This window comes from Oncorhynchus masou, chromosome 24 (assembly GCF_036934945.1).
Source record: "Oncorhynchus masou masou isolate Uvic2021 chromosome 24, UVic_Omas_1.1, whole genome shotgun sequence".
Lineage (NCBI taxonomy): Eukaryota > Metazoa > Chordata > Actinopteri > Salmoniformes > Salmonidae > Oncorhynchus > Oncorhynchus masou.
In genome coordinates, this window is record NC_088235.1 from 99,395,032 (window position 1) to 99,408,906 (window position 13,875).

At 48.2% G+C, this 13,875-nt stretch overlaps 1 protein-coding gene across 1 annotated transcript in view; it reads left to right on the forward strand.

The window, feature by feature from the left end:
• The first annotated feature begins 6,750 nt into the window (after positions 1–6,750).
• LOC135513120 (1-phosphatidylinositol 4,5-bisphosphate phosphodiesterase gamma-1-like) overlaps positions 6,751–13,875 on the forward strand; it is a 73,109-nt gene continuing 65,984 nt past the window's right edge. Inside the window, exon 1 of the mRNA XM_064935844.1 lies at positions 6,751–8,339. Coding sequence (XP_064791916.1) covers positions 8,066–8,339 — 274 coding nt within the window. The 5' untranslated portion in view covers positions 6,751–8,065. The remainder of the gene's footprint in view (positions 8,340–13,875) is intronic.

Sequence of the window (13,875 nt, forward strand, 5' to 3'; positions counted from 1 at the left end):
TAGACACACACCCCGCCCCTCGTCATACCAGACGTAGCTCCTCTGTCCTGCCGATGCATGGAAAATCCCACCAGCTCTATATTATCCGTGTCGTCTGTCAGCCACAACTCTGTGAAACATAAGATGTTACAGTTTTTAATGTCCCGTTGGTAGGTAAGTCTTGATTGTACACCATCCATTTTTGTTTTTCAATGATTGCACGTTGGCCAATATAACGGATGGTAGTGGTGGTTTACTCATTCCCCTACGAATTCTCAGAAGGCAGCCAGACCTACGCCCACTTTTTCTCTGTCTTTTCTTCACAGATTTGGGCATGTTCCCGACAAAGTAGTATCAAAGTAGTGCTTCGCACCGGACGTGTTAAACTCTTAAAGATCGGACCCTTTTTTTCAATTTCCCCCTAAAATTACATACCCAAATCTAACTGCCTGTAGCTCAGGCATTGAAGCAAGGATAGGTATATTTTTTGACACCATTTGAAAGGAAATACTTTGAAGTTTGTGGAAATGTGACATGAATATAGGTTAATATAACACATTAGGTCTGGTAAAATAAAATAAAGAAAAAAACAACTGTTTAAAAAATAAATAATTGTGCCATCTTTGAAATGCAAGAGAAAGGCCATAATGTATTATTCCAGCACAGAATGATGAGGAAAAAACAAACAATTTAATTGTCACGTTCGTTGTTGAAAGGATTGGACCAAGGCGCAGCGTGCGTAGAGTTCCACATTTACATTTTTTCCATTTAAGTCATTTGGCAGACGCTCTTATCCAGAGCGACTTACAAATTGGTGAATTCACCTTATGACACATGTTTATTTAAATGAAACTCACAGACAACAATAGAGCACGAAACGTGAAGATAATGTAGTGCTCGCAAGCAACTATACATAGACAAGATCCCACAAAGCACAATGGGGAAATGGCTGCCTAAATATGATCCCCAATCAGAGACAACAATAAACAGCTGCCTCTGATTGGGAACCATACCAGGCCAACATAGATACAGTGGGGCAAAAAAGTATTTAGTCAGCCACCAATTGTGCAAGTTCTCCCACTTAAAAAGATGAGCGAGGCCTGTAATTTTCATCATAGGTACACTTCAACTATGACAGACAGAATGAGGAAAAAGAATCCAGAGAATCACATTGTAGGATTTTTTAATGAATTTATTTGCTAATTATGGTGGAAAATAAGTATTTGGTCACCTACAAACAAGCAAGATTTCTGGCTCTCACAGACCTGTAACTTCTTCTTTAAGAGGCTCCTCTGTCCTCCACTCGTTACCTGTATTAATGGCACCTGTTTGAACTTGTTATCAATATAAAAGACACCTGTCCACAACCTCAAACAGTCACACTCCAAACTCCACTATGGCCAAGACCAAAGAGCTGTCAAAGGACACCAGAAACAAAATTGTAGACCTGCACCATGCTGGGAAGACTGAATCTGCAATAGGTAAGCAGCTTGGTTTGAAGAAATCAACTGTGGGAGCAATTATTAGGAAATGGGAGACATACAAGACCACTGATAATCTCCCTCGATCTGGGGCTCCACGCAAGATCTCACCCTGTGGGGTCAAAATGATCACAAGAACGGCGAGCAAAAATCCCAGAACCACACAGGGGGAACTAGTGAATGACCTGCAGAGAGCTGGGACCAAAGTAACAAAGCCTACCATCAGTAACACACTACACCGCCAGGTACTCAAATCCTGCAGTGCCAGTACATGTCCAGGCCCGTCTGAAGTTTGCTGGAGAGCATTTGGATGATCCAGAAGAAGATTGGGAGAAAGTCATATGGTCAGATGAAACCAAAATATAACTTTTTGGTAAAAACTCAACTCGTTGTGTTTGGAGGACAAAGAATGCTGAGTTGCATCCAAAGAACACTATACCTACAGTGAAGCATGGGGGTGGAAACATCATGCTTTGGGGCTGTTTTTCTGCACAGGGACCAGGACGACTGATCCGTGTAAAGGAAAGAATGAATGGGGCCATGTATCGTGAGATTTTGAGTGAAAACCTCCTTCCATCAGCAAGGGCATTGAAGATGAAACGTGGCTGGGTCTTTCAGCATGACAATGATCCCAAACACACCGCCCGGGCAATGAAGGAGTGGCTTCGTAAGAAGCATTTCAAGGTCCTGGAGTGGCCTAGCCAGTCTCCAGATCTCAACCCCATAGAAAATCTTTGGAGGGAGTTGAAAGTCTGTGTTGCCCAGCAACAGCCCCAAAACATCACTGCTCTAGAGGAGACCTGCATGGAGGAATGGGCCAAAATACCAGCAACAGTGTTTGAAAACCTTGTGAAGGCTTACAGAAAACGTTTGGCATCTGTCATTGCCAACAAAGGGTATATAACAAAGTATAAGGGTTTTCTTCTGGTGAAGGAGAAGCGGACCAAAATGCAGTGTGGTGGTTATTCATGTTCTTTAAGAAAAGAGTCCGCCCCCCCCCCCCAAGGTGCGGACTCCGGCCGCAAAACCTGAACCTATTGGGGAGGGTCTGGGTGGGCATCTGTCCGCGGTGGCGGCTCTGGTGCTGGACGTGGCCCCCACTTCACCGTAGTCTTAGTCCCCCACCTTGTCCGCTTCCGTGGCCTCCTGGCCACGGCGACCCTACTTAATGACACTGGACTGAGGGGCAGCTCGGGACAGAGGGGCAGCTCGGGACAGAGGGGCAGCTCGGGACAGAGGGGCAGCTCGGACAGAGGGGCAGCTCGGACAGAGGGGCTCTTCAGACTCCGGCATCGCCGGACAGGCGGGAAACTCCGGCAGCAGCACCGGACAGGCGGGAGACTCCGGCAGCAGCGCCGGACAGGCGGGAGGCTCCGGCAGCACAGGAGAGGAGGAAGGCTCTGGCAGATCCTGGCGGTTCTGGCAGATCCTGGCTGACTGGCGGATCTGGAAGAGTCTGGCTGACTGGCGGTTCTGACAGATCCTGGCTGACTAGCGGATCTGGAAGAGTCTGGCTGACTGGCGGATCCTGGCTGACTGGCGGATCTGGAAGAGTCTGGCTGACTGGCGGATCTGGAAGAGTCTGGCTGACTGGCAGATCTGGAAGAGGCTGGCTGACTGGCGGATCCTGGCAGACTGATGGCTCTGGCTGCTACATGCTGACTGGAAGCTCTGGCTGCTCCATGCTGACTGGCAGCTCTGGCTGCTCCATGCTGATTGGCGGCTCTGGCTGCTCCATGCTGACTGGCGGCTCTGGCTGCTCCATGGTGACTGGCGGCTCTGGCTGCTCCATGGTGACTGGCAGCTCTGGCGGCTTCTTGCAGACTGGCAGCTCTGGCGGCTTCTTGCAGACTGGCAGCTCTGGCTGCTCCATGCAGACTGGCGGCTCTGGCAGTTCCTTGCAGACTGGCAGCTCTGGCAGCTCCATGCAGACTGGCAGCTCTGGCAGCTCCATGCAGACTGGCAGCTCCTTGCAGACTGGCAGCTCTGGCTGCTCCATTCAGACTGGCAGTTCTGGCTGCTCAATGCAGACTGGCAGCTCTGGCTGCGCTGAACAGGCAGGAGACTCCAGCAGTGCTGTAGAGGAGGAAGGCTCTGGCAGCGCTAAACAGGCGGGAGACTCCTGCAGCGCAGGAGAGGAGGAAGGCTGCCATACCTGCCATACCATACCCGGAAGGCTCCATACCTGGCTTCGCCATACTTCCTGTGAGCCCCCCCCCCCCAAGAAATTTTTGGGGCTGACTCTCGGGCTCCCATCCGCGTCGCCGTGCTGCCTCCTCATACCAGCGCCTCTCCGCTTTCTTCGCCTCCAGTTCTTCCTTAGGGCGGCGATATTCTCCAGGCTGATCCCAGGGACCTTTACCGTCCAGTTCGTCCTCCCATGTCCATTCCTTCTCTTGCTGCACCTTGGGGCGGCTACACTCCCCTGGTTTAGCCCAGGGTCCTCTCCCGTCGAGGATTTCTTCCCAAGTCCAGAAGTCCTTTTTACGCTGCTCCTGCTGCTGTTGCCTGTTGTTACGCCGCTTGGTCCTGTTGTGGTGGGTGATTCTGTAAGGGTTTTCCTCTGGTGAAGGAGAAGCGGACCAAAATGCAGCGTGGTGGTTATTCATGTTCTTCAATAAAAGGAACTAGACATGAAACAAAAAACTAAATGATGAAAACCTAAACAGTCCTATCTGGTGTAGACACAGAGACAGGAACAATCACCCACAAACACACAGTGAAACCCAGGCTACCTAAATATGGTTTCCAATTAGAGACAATGACTAACACCTGCCTCTGATTGCGAACCATATCAGGCCAGACATAGAAATAGACAAACAAGACATCCAACATAGAATGCCCACTCAGATCACACCCTGACCAACCAAAACATAGAAACATACAAAGCAAACTATGGTCAGGGTGTGACACAAAGTATTTAGATAAACTTTTGTTGTTGACCAATAATTAATTATTTTAATAATTGTATAATTATTTTCCACCATAATTTGCAAATAAATTCATTAAAAATCCTACAATGTGATTTTCTTGATTTTTTTTTTTCATTTTGTCTGTCATAGTTGAAGTGTACCTATAATGAAAATTACAGACCTCCCTAATCTTTTTAAGTGTGAGAACTTGCACAATTGGTGGCTGACTAAATAGTTTTTTGCCCACTGTATATAATAACCTAGATAACCCACCCTAGTCACACCCCGACCTAACCAAAAAGCTCTCTTTGGTCAGGGCGCGACATTAATCTATTTTAGAATAAGGCTGTAACATAACAAATGTGGAAAAAGTCAAGGGGTCTGAATACTTCCGTTGTAGTGCAGTCAAACAGTGTACTACAATGATCTGTTGTCATACATATTATGAACTGACCCAAACATACTCCAGCCAGACTCATCCACTGTAATGTCTCCATCCAAAATGGCACCTTATTCCCTATTTAGTGCATTAATTTTGACCAGGGCCCATAGGGCTATGGTGAAAAGTAGTGAACTATACAGAGAATAGGGTGCCATTTAGGAAGCATTCTATAGCATGTTTGGAGCAGCCACGCTTTGTGTGGTGTGTCTACACTTTGTGTGGTGTGTTGACTCTTCTCTGTGAAAACAAGATGTGCTCTGTAATTTAATTTGGCCATGAAATGTGACTGACTGTGTGTGAAGAATTGATTTAGGGGTAACATGCCTCCCCCTTCACTTCACCCCACATGAATACCTCTCTGTCTTCTGACACACACACACACACACACACACACACACACACACACACACACACACACACACACACACACACACACACACACGATACACACACACACACTGATACACACACACACACACCATATAATACACTCCTTCCGGCTCCCCATTCTCATAAAATGAGAGGGTTTTCCATGCATTGTGATTGGCTGTTGGCTGGCCATTGGCAAGAGTGGAGGAGACACACCCAGCTGACATGTGGATGTGATTAGACTATAGCACAGCTGTGATGTCATCTCAGACTGCCTCCTCCCACACACAGACACTAGCATCGTTCATCTGTCAAAACACACACACACTATGAATATGCCTTAGTCTAGCATAAACAATGCGTATACCAAACACACCTTACTAATATTGAGTTGCACCCCCCCCCTCCCCCCTTTTTGCCCTCACAACAGCCTCAAATTGTCAGAGCATGGACTCTACAAGGTGTCGAAAGCGTTCCATAGGGATGCTGGCCCATGTTGACTCCAATGCTTCCCACAGTTGTTTCAAGTTGGTTGGATGTCTTTTGGGTGGTGGACCATTCTTGTTTCACACGGGAAACTGATGAGCATGAAACCCCAGCAGCGTTGCAGTTCTTGACACAAACCAGTGTGCCTGGCACCTACTACCATACCCAGTTCAAAGGCACTTAAATCTTTTGTCTTGCCAATTCACCCTCTGAATGGCACACATACACGATCCATATCGCAGAAGGATTAAAAATACTTCTTTAACCCGTCTCCTCCCCTTCATCTACACTGATTGAAGTGGATTTAACAAGTTACATTAAGAAGGGATCATAGCTTTCACCTGGTCAGTCCATGTCACGGAAAGAGCAGGTGTTCTTAATATTTCATATACTCAGTGTATAATGGAGCTTTCCAAACACAAGCACTGTATTCAAAACAATGAAAGACAGCATTCAACTGTCAACTTAAGCAACCATTACTCCCTAAAACTCCACAGACAGTCATCCTGTAAGACCATGGGTAAGGCACTCTTTAGACCACGTGTCAAACTCATTTCATGGAGAGCCCAGTGTCTGCTTGCTTTCGCCCCCCCCCCTGTACTTGATTGATGTATTGAGGTTCTACTTAGTCAGGAACTTTCCTCACCTGGTTGTCTTTATTGCAAGGAAAAATCAAAACCCTGCAGCCACTAGGCCTTCCATGGAATGAGTTAGCCACCCCTGCTTTAGACTGGCTTTTTGCCGTGTTTAGGACTAAGCCATTTCATTAGTCCAGTCACAAAGGAATATCACACTTCTGACCCCAACTAACTCCAATCCCCTACTCTTAACCCCTGACTTCTGACCCTCTAGCTCAGTCACTCAGTCACATCACTTTGAACTGTTATTCTGATTGACCAGAGCTCTTGCAGACAATGCTGCACCTCTCCTCAAAGCCCGCGGATGTCGCCGTTTCTCCACCATATCACCTCTCACTCTCTCTTCTCCCCCCTCTCGGTTCCCGTTCCCAGCCCTGCTGTCTCTCTCTCCCTCCACTCCCCCCATCTTTCTTCTATAGGCTACAGCACAAGTAGAAGAAAAAAATCCAGCTAAAAGCTTTTCCGGTCTGCTAACCTTAATTTCCTCTAAAGACGTCTCTCGCAGAGAGGAGAGGAGGACGCACACAGGCAGACTGACAGACCAACGGTTGTAGTTGCACCGGCGGTCACCGAGAAGACAAATTTTCACTCTTATCTTGTACTGAAGGAAATGGTTTCTTTAGGAGGGGCATGAACCGCGGAGCAGTGCTTCTCGGCGGCCTGTGCCGGGAAATGTGTCCGCCGTGGGTGTGAGGGAGAGCGGAATGGTCTGCCTGGACGGAACGCACTGGTCTCTCACGGCCGCTCCAGTCTCCGGTATCCACGCGCTCCCGACTGCGCCAACCGAGCGCCGCTCGGTCCATAGCGGTGTGATTTGTTTCACGGACGGCCTCAAAAACATTGGGCAGCCCACTTGTCTTTTATCGTTACATAATTGAAACTGAATGTATGTGTCGCTCCCGTATCCCGGACTGATTCTCAGGCAGGGAGGCAGAGATGTGTGTGTGACACTGTGTGTGTGCGCCTATGCTGGATCCAGGGGCAGGGCTGTCTGTCTGTCTGTAACCGATCTACCCGCCGAGTGGACCGGACTGGACTGTGCATTAATTGTACTAGTGCATAAATTAACCACGGGCCAGCCTAACGTGAACCCTGGATGGAAACCCGAGTCCAACGGGCAATGAGGGGAACAGCTTTGCCTCTCTTTACTTCTCTGGCCCTCAGTCTGATCTTTTTGTGTTTCTGCCAGAAGCATCTGGAAAGGATAACACGGGGATCCATCCACTCCCCCAGAAAGTAGACTGGAGAATAAATCACATCCTGGATGGAGGAGCATCCTTACTTCTAGAAATGATGGATACAGTTGTCTCAAATTCCAGCTTCATGCTCATGGCCTACTGCTAATTTTAGAGGTGTAAATTATGGGATGGAAAACTGGGTTTTATTCTTTATAATAATAACCTACAAGTGCAAGTGTTTGTTAAGTTATTACACTGTTATTAATGACTTCCATTGATGATTAGTTATTACTGTTTTTCATTTCTCTCATTTTGCCATTGGATTGGCAATGACCTATGCACCCTGGCCACCAATGCATGTAACTAAGGATAACTGGATAACTGTGGTACTCGCCCTCCATCGATTTTAGGCCAAGTTGAAGGAATACAACATCCTTTTCCCTAACTCTGAAACCACAACAAGTTGAAATCACTAAGCCTCTGTGACATGTCCTTGTATCCAGGCAACGGAATGTGACTGTAACTACCTTCTCCTTTTCTCTAACTTATAAACTACGTTGAAACTACACATGCAGTGAAGATGTGTGCAGCCAGGTTCAGTAGCAGCAGTAGCGTCAACGGGGACCGGGATGAGACCACCACTAATGGACCCGGTACAGGCCCGGCCACCACATCCCGCATGCTGGACTGGTCCGAGGAGGGCACCCGCATCCTCCACAGTCTGGAGATTGGAACGGTCATGACCGTGTTCTACCAGAAGAAGTCCCAGCGACCGGAGAGGAGGACCTTCCAGATACGACAGGACACTAGACAGATAGCGTGGAGCCGCAACCCTGACAAGATAGAGGGAGAGAGTGAGTATAAGTCAACGTCCCAAATGGCACCCTATTCCCTATATAGTGCACTACTTTTGACCAGAGCCCATAGGGTTCTGCTCAAAAGTAATGCACTATATAGGGAACAGGATGCCATTGGGGACACAACCTAAATGTTAGTGACAGTTGTGTACTACTTGTCTATTACATAGAACCTGGTGGTGTAGATCACTTGGCCTCATGTCTACACAACAACACACACCAGACAGGCACTATTTGCATCTCCCCTCAACTATCCCTCCCTCTGTCACTTACATCCTCTGTAACCATAACAACCAATGTGTCTGTCTCCAAGTCTTTCACTTTGTACTGTATAGTGTGTGCAGATTTTGTGGGATAAGCCTAGCAGCCTATCATGCTCTCCCATTGGCAGACTGCTGATATAAATAGAATGGAATAATAATGAATACATGGTCCTCTATGAGGGTGTGTTGTGCTGGCCCTGTCTGCTATAACTTTCATTCCACTGTCACCGTTTGACAGCTAGGTCATGAACCTCTGACCCTCATTAGCTGTGACCCCTAGCTGTCAGCTGTCCAGTTACAGTAGCTCCTCAGAGAACATGCTGGGGCCACATGGAGCCCTAAAGGTTGGCCAGTCACCACCCAGCCCTGTGCTTCCTGTCTGTTCTCCTTGGAGACTGGAGCTGTACATAGCCAGGATAGTGGATCGAGTGGCAGTGGCATGCTTAGCTGACTGGGATATTGTTTTGGTGGGAGGTAGGCTGAGCCATGGTTAGGTCATGTGTCTGGGCTGGGCGTGTATTATATTGTCTGGGCCTGGCTGTATTGTGTGGGATCTGTTCTGTACAGACTGAAAGAGGATCTATTATAATGTCTGTTAACCAGACAGGAAAGATAATAGACTTAGAATCCACAAAGAAAATGTTCTCTTTGCATACAACTGGAGAGGAGTAGAAGATGCTCAACCAGCATGATAAAAAAATCATCTGGAAATAGGCGTGACTCTCACTCACAATTGAATACTTGATACTTTATTATCTACTTTGAGTTCTCTATACAGAAACCACATACTGTATATATACTCTACAGATATATGGTTGTCAAAGAAAGCTGAACGATTCAGGTTGTGACAAACATTGGTCTTGTTGACATGCATGCACACTAACACATAATCTGCATTTTTAATCTGCACCTCTTCCTCTCTTTCTCTTTCTGTCTGTCTCTCAGTAAAAGCTGTAGTGTGTAGGTGTGATTTATACACTATATATACAAAAGTATGTGGACCCCCCTTCGATTAGTGGAATCGACTATTTCAGCCACACCCGTTGCTGACAGGTGTATAAATTCGAGCATAGCACCATGCAATCTCCACAGCAAACATCGAGAGTAGAATGGCCTTACTGGAAAGCTCAGTGACTTTCAACGTGGCACTGTCATCAGATGCCACCTCCAACAAGTCAATTCATTTTTCTTCTGCCCTGCTAGAGCTGCCCCAGTCAACTGTAAGTGCTGTTATTGTGAAGTGGAAACGTCTAGGAGCAACAACGGCTTAGCTGGCAAGTGGTAGGCCACCCACAGAACGGGACCGCTGAAGCGCGTAATGCATTCAAATTGTCAGTCCTTGGTTGCAACACTCACTACCGAGTTCCAAACTGCCTCTGGAAGCAACGTCAGCACAAGAGCTGTTCATCGGGCGCTTCATGAAATGGATTTCCATGGCCGAGCAGCCACACACAAGCCTAAGATCACCATGAGCAATGCTAAGCATCTGCTGGAGTAGTGTAAAGCTCACTGCCAGTGGACTCTTGAGCAGTGGAAACACGTTCCCTGGAGTGATGAATCACGCTTCACCATCAGGCAGTCCGACGGACGAATCTGGGTTTGCCTGAATGCATAGTGCCAAATGTAATTTTTGGTGGAGGATGATTAATGGTCTGGTGCTGTTTTTCTTGGTTCGGGCTAGGCCCCTTAATTCCAGTGATGGGAAATCTTAACGCTACATCATACAATGACATTTTAGACGATTCTGTGCTTCCATATTTGTGGCAACAGTTTGGGGAAGGCCCTTTCCTGTTTCAGCATGACAATGCCCCCGTGCACAAAGTGAGGTCCATACAGAAATGGTTTGTCAAGATCGTTGTGGAAGAACTTGACTGGCCTGCACAGAGCCCTGACCTCAACCCCATCGAGAACCTTTGGGATGAATTGGAACACAGACTGCAAACCATGCCTAATAGCCCAATATCAGTGCCTGACTTCACTAATAATGTTGTGACTGAATGGAAGCAAGTCCCTGCCGCAATGTTCCAACATCTAGTTGAAAGCCTTCCCAGAAGAGTGGATGCTGTTATAGCAGCAAAGCGGGACCAACTCCATATTAATGCCCATAATTTTGGAATGAGATGTTCAATGAGCAGGTGTCCACATACTTTTGGTCATGTTGTGTATCTGATAGTAGCCACACACACTGACAGTATCTTGTGGTTTTGCTTGAGTACCTTGTTAATCATTCATGATCATAAACCATATTATGCTCAGAACATCATCTATTGTTAGCTATCTTGGTGTGTGTGTTTGCTACTGTCGTGCTATATTCCACTGGCTGGCCATCTCAAATCTTTCTCCTTACACATGCACTCACGCACTCACACACACGCACTCATAATTCGGACCTCACTCCTCCTCTTTACAAATATATTCCTCCATAACCCTACAACCCCCCCATAGGGAGTAACATTCCTGGAACTGTGAGTCTCCACTTCTCTATTCAGCTCTCCAACGCTCTCTCCTTTCCCCAGCTCTCCCTCCCTCTCTCCTTTCCCTGCTCTCCCTCCCCTCTCTCCTTTCCCCTGCTCTCCCTCCCTCTCTCCTTTCCCCTGCTCTCCCTCCCTCTCTCCTTTCCCCTGCTCTCCCTCCCTCTCTCCTTTCCCCTGCTCTCCCTCCCTCTCTCCTTTCCCCAGCTCTCCCTCCCTCTCTCCCTTCCCCTGCTCTCCCCCTCACTCTCTCCTTTCCCCTGCTCTCCCTCCCTCTCTCCTTTCTCCAGCTCTCCCTCCCTCTCTCCCTTCCCCTGCCCTCCCCCTCACTCTCTTCTTCCCTCTGCTCCCCCTCACTCTCTCCTTTCCACTGCTCTCCCTCCCTCTCTCCTTTCTCCAGCTCTCCCTCCCTCTCTCCCGTCCCCTGCCCTCCCCCTCCCTCTCTCCTTTCCCCTGCTCTCCCTCCCTCTCTCCTTTCCCCCTGCTCTCCCTCCCTCTCTCCTTTCCCCCTGCTCTCCCTCCCTCTCTCCCTTCCCCTGCTCTCCCTCCCTCTCTCCTTTCCCCTGCTCTCCCTCCCTCTCTCCCTTCCCCTGCTCTCCCTCCCTCTCTCCCTTCCCCTGCTCTCCCCCTCACTCTCTTCTTCCCTCTGCTATCCCTCCCTCTCTCCTTTCCCCTGCTCTCCCTCCCTCTCTCCCTTCCCCTGCTCTCCCTCCCTCTCTCCCTTCCCCTGCTCTCCCCCTCACTCTCTTCTTCCCTCTGCTATCCCTCCCTCTCTCCTTTCCCCTGCTCTCCCTCCCTCTCTCCTTTCCCCTGCTCTCCCTCCCTCTCTCCCTTCCCCTGCTCTCCCTCCTCTCCTTTCCCCTGCTCTCCCTCCCTCTCTCCCTTCCCCCTGCTCTCCCTCCCTCTCTCCCTTCCCCTGCTCTCCCTCCCTCTCTCCTTTCCCCTGCTCTCCCTCCCTCTCTCCTTTCCCCTGCTCTCCCTCCCTCTCTCCTTTCCCCCTGCTCTCCCTCCCTCTCTCCCTTCCCCTGCTCTCCCCCTCACTCTCTTCTTCCCTCTGCTATCCCTCCCTTTCTCCTTTCCCCTGCTCTCCCTCCCTCACTTTCTCCTTCCCTCTGCTACCCCTCCCTCTCCTTTCTCCGGCTCTCAGGCTCTCCCTCCCCCACTCTTCCCTGCCCTCTGCTATCCCTCCCTCCTTCTCTCCTTTCCCCTGCTCTCGTTCTCTCATTCCCCCTGCTCTCCCTACTTCCCTCTCTCCTTCCCCTTACTCTCCCTCTCTCGCTACCTCACCTCACCTGCTCTCCATCACTCTCTCCTTTCCCCTGCTCTCCCTTCCTCACTCTCTACCTCTCTAGTCCATCCCTTGCTACTTCAGTTTTTACCACCCCCAGTTTTCCATCTGCTACTCCCTCTCCCTGTTCTCCCACTATCAATCTCCCAGGTCTTTTCCAACTAGCTCTCTCTCCTTCCTAGCTCTCCCTTGTCTTTCATCACTTATCTTCTCTTTTACTTGTATAAAGTTGAACCCTTGGTGCTCAACTTCATGCTTTTCCACCTACCATTTTCATGCCACTCCCTCCTTTCTCACTTTTGTCTTTCTTTCTCTTGGTTATTTTCTTTTAGAGTCAGTCTCACTCCTGTACCAGTCCCCCTTTCTCCTTTGTCGTTTAGTTTATTCTCTCTCTCTCCTTCACTTTCTCTTCCCTTGAACATCTATCTGTTTCTATCTTTCCTTTCACCTCTCCTCTCCTCTTCAGCCTCTTTTGTTTCCTTTGTTTTCATTACAGTCCCTCTTTCTCTACCGCCGTTTTAAAACAACATTATTACGGTGTCTGTTTCTTTGTATGTCTTGAGGGAGACCTGTGTGATGTCTGTTTACAGAGGTTACCAGTGCTGTAGCTGTGAGCTCTGTCGCACACACACACACACACACACACACACACACACACACACACACACACACACACACACACACACACACACACACACACACACACACACACACACACACACACACACACACACACACACACACACACACACACACACACACACACACATCTTCCCAGCCTCAGTATCATTAGTAGTATCACTCTTGAGTGGCAGGAAGTGCTGGTTAGCAGGGAGCTCTTCACTTCCTGCTTCAGACTGAAGTACTGAGCTCAGGAAAACAAAGGCCCCGGTGTCACTCTCTGTAAAAGTAATGGAGACTGGGAGATGGTGTGTGTGTGTGTGTGTTTACAACACAGTGTGTATGAACCATTCATTTGAATGATTTTAGCAGCCCCCACCCCCTTCTGTCAGTGCTACTGTGTAGCTGTTATAACGTGATTATTACGTCAATGCAACAGTACCAAGCATTCACATTTCACCCTGTTTTGCTCACCTTCTCTGGAATATCCAAATCATACAGGAGGAATCCCAAATGGTACTCTATTCCCTATTAAGTGCACTACTTTTGACCAGGGCTCATAGGGCTCTGGTCAAAAGTAGTGCACTATATAGACAGGTTGGTTGTTTAGCAACAAAACCGATGTGTGCGCAACTATGGGGTAAAACACACCGGGTTTGTTTAGATTGTTGACAACATGTAAACTATATTTAGTCTCCAAATGTTTATTGAAAACATAAATACATTTGCACAATGAGCACTTTTGTCTCTCAAATGCATCGTTGCAGTTGGTTAGCCAGTTAATGTATTTTAGCCATATTAGCATAGACGTGACATCAGTCAAGACACCTCTAAACAAGACATGGTATCAAAAACAAGATACAACCAGCTGAAACAAGCCACCTTTAATT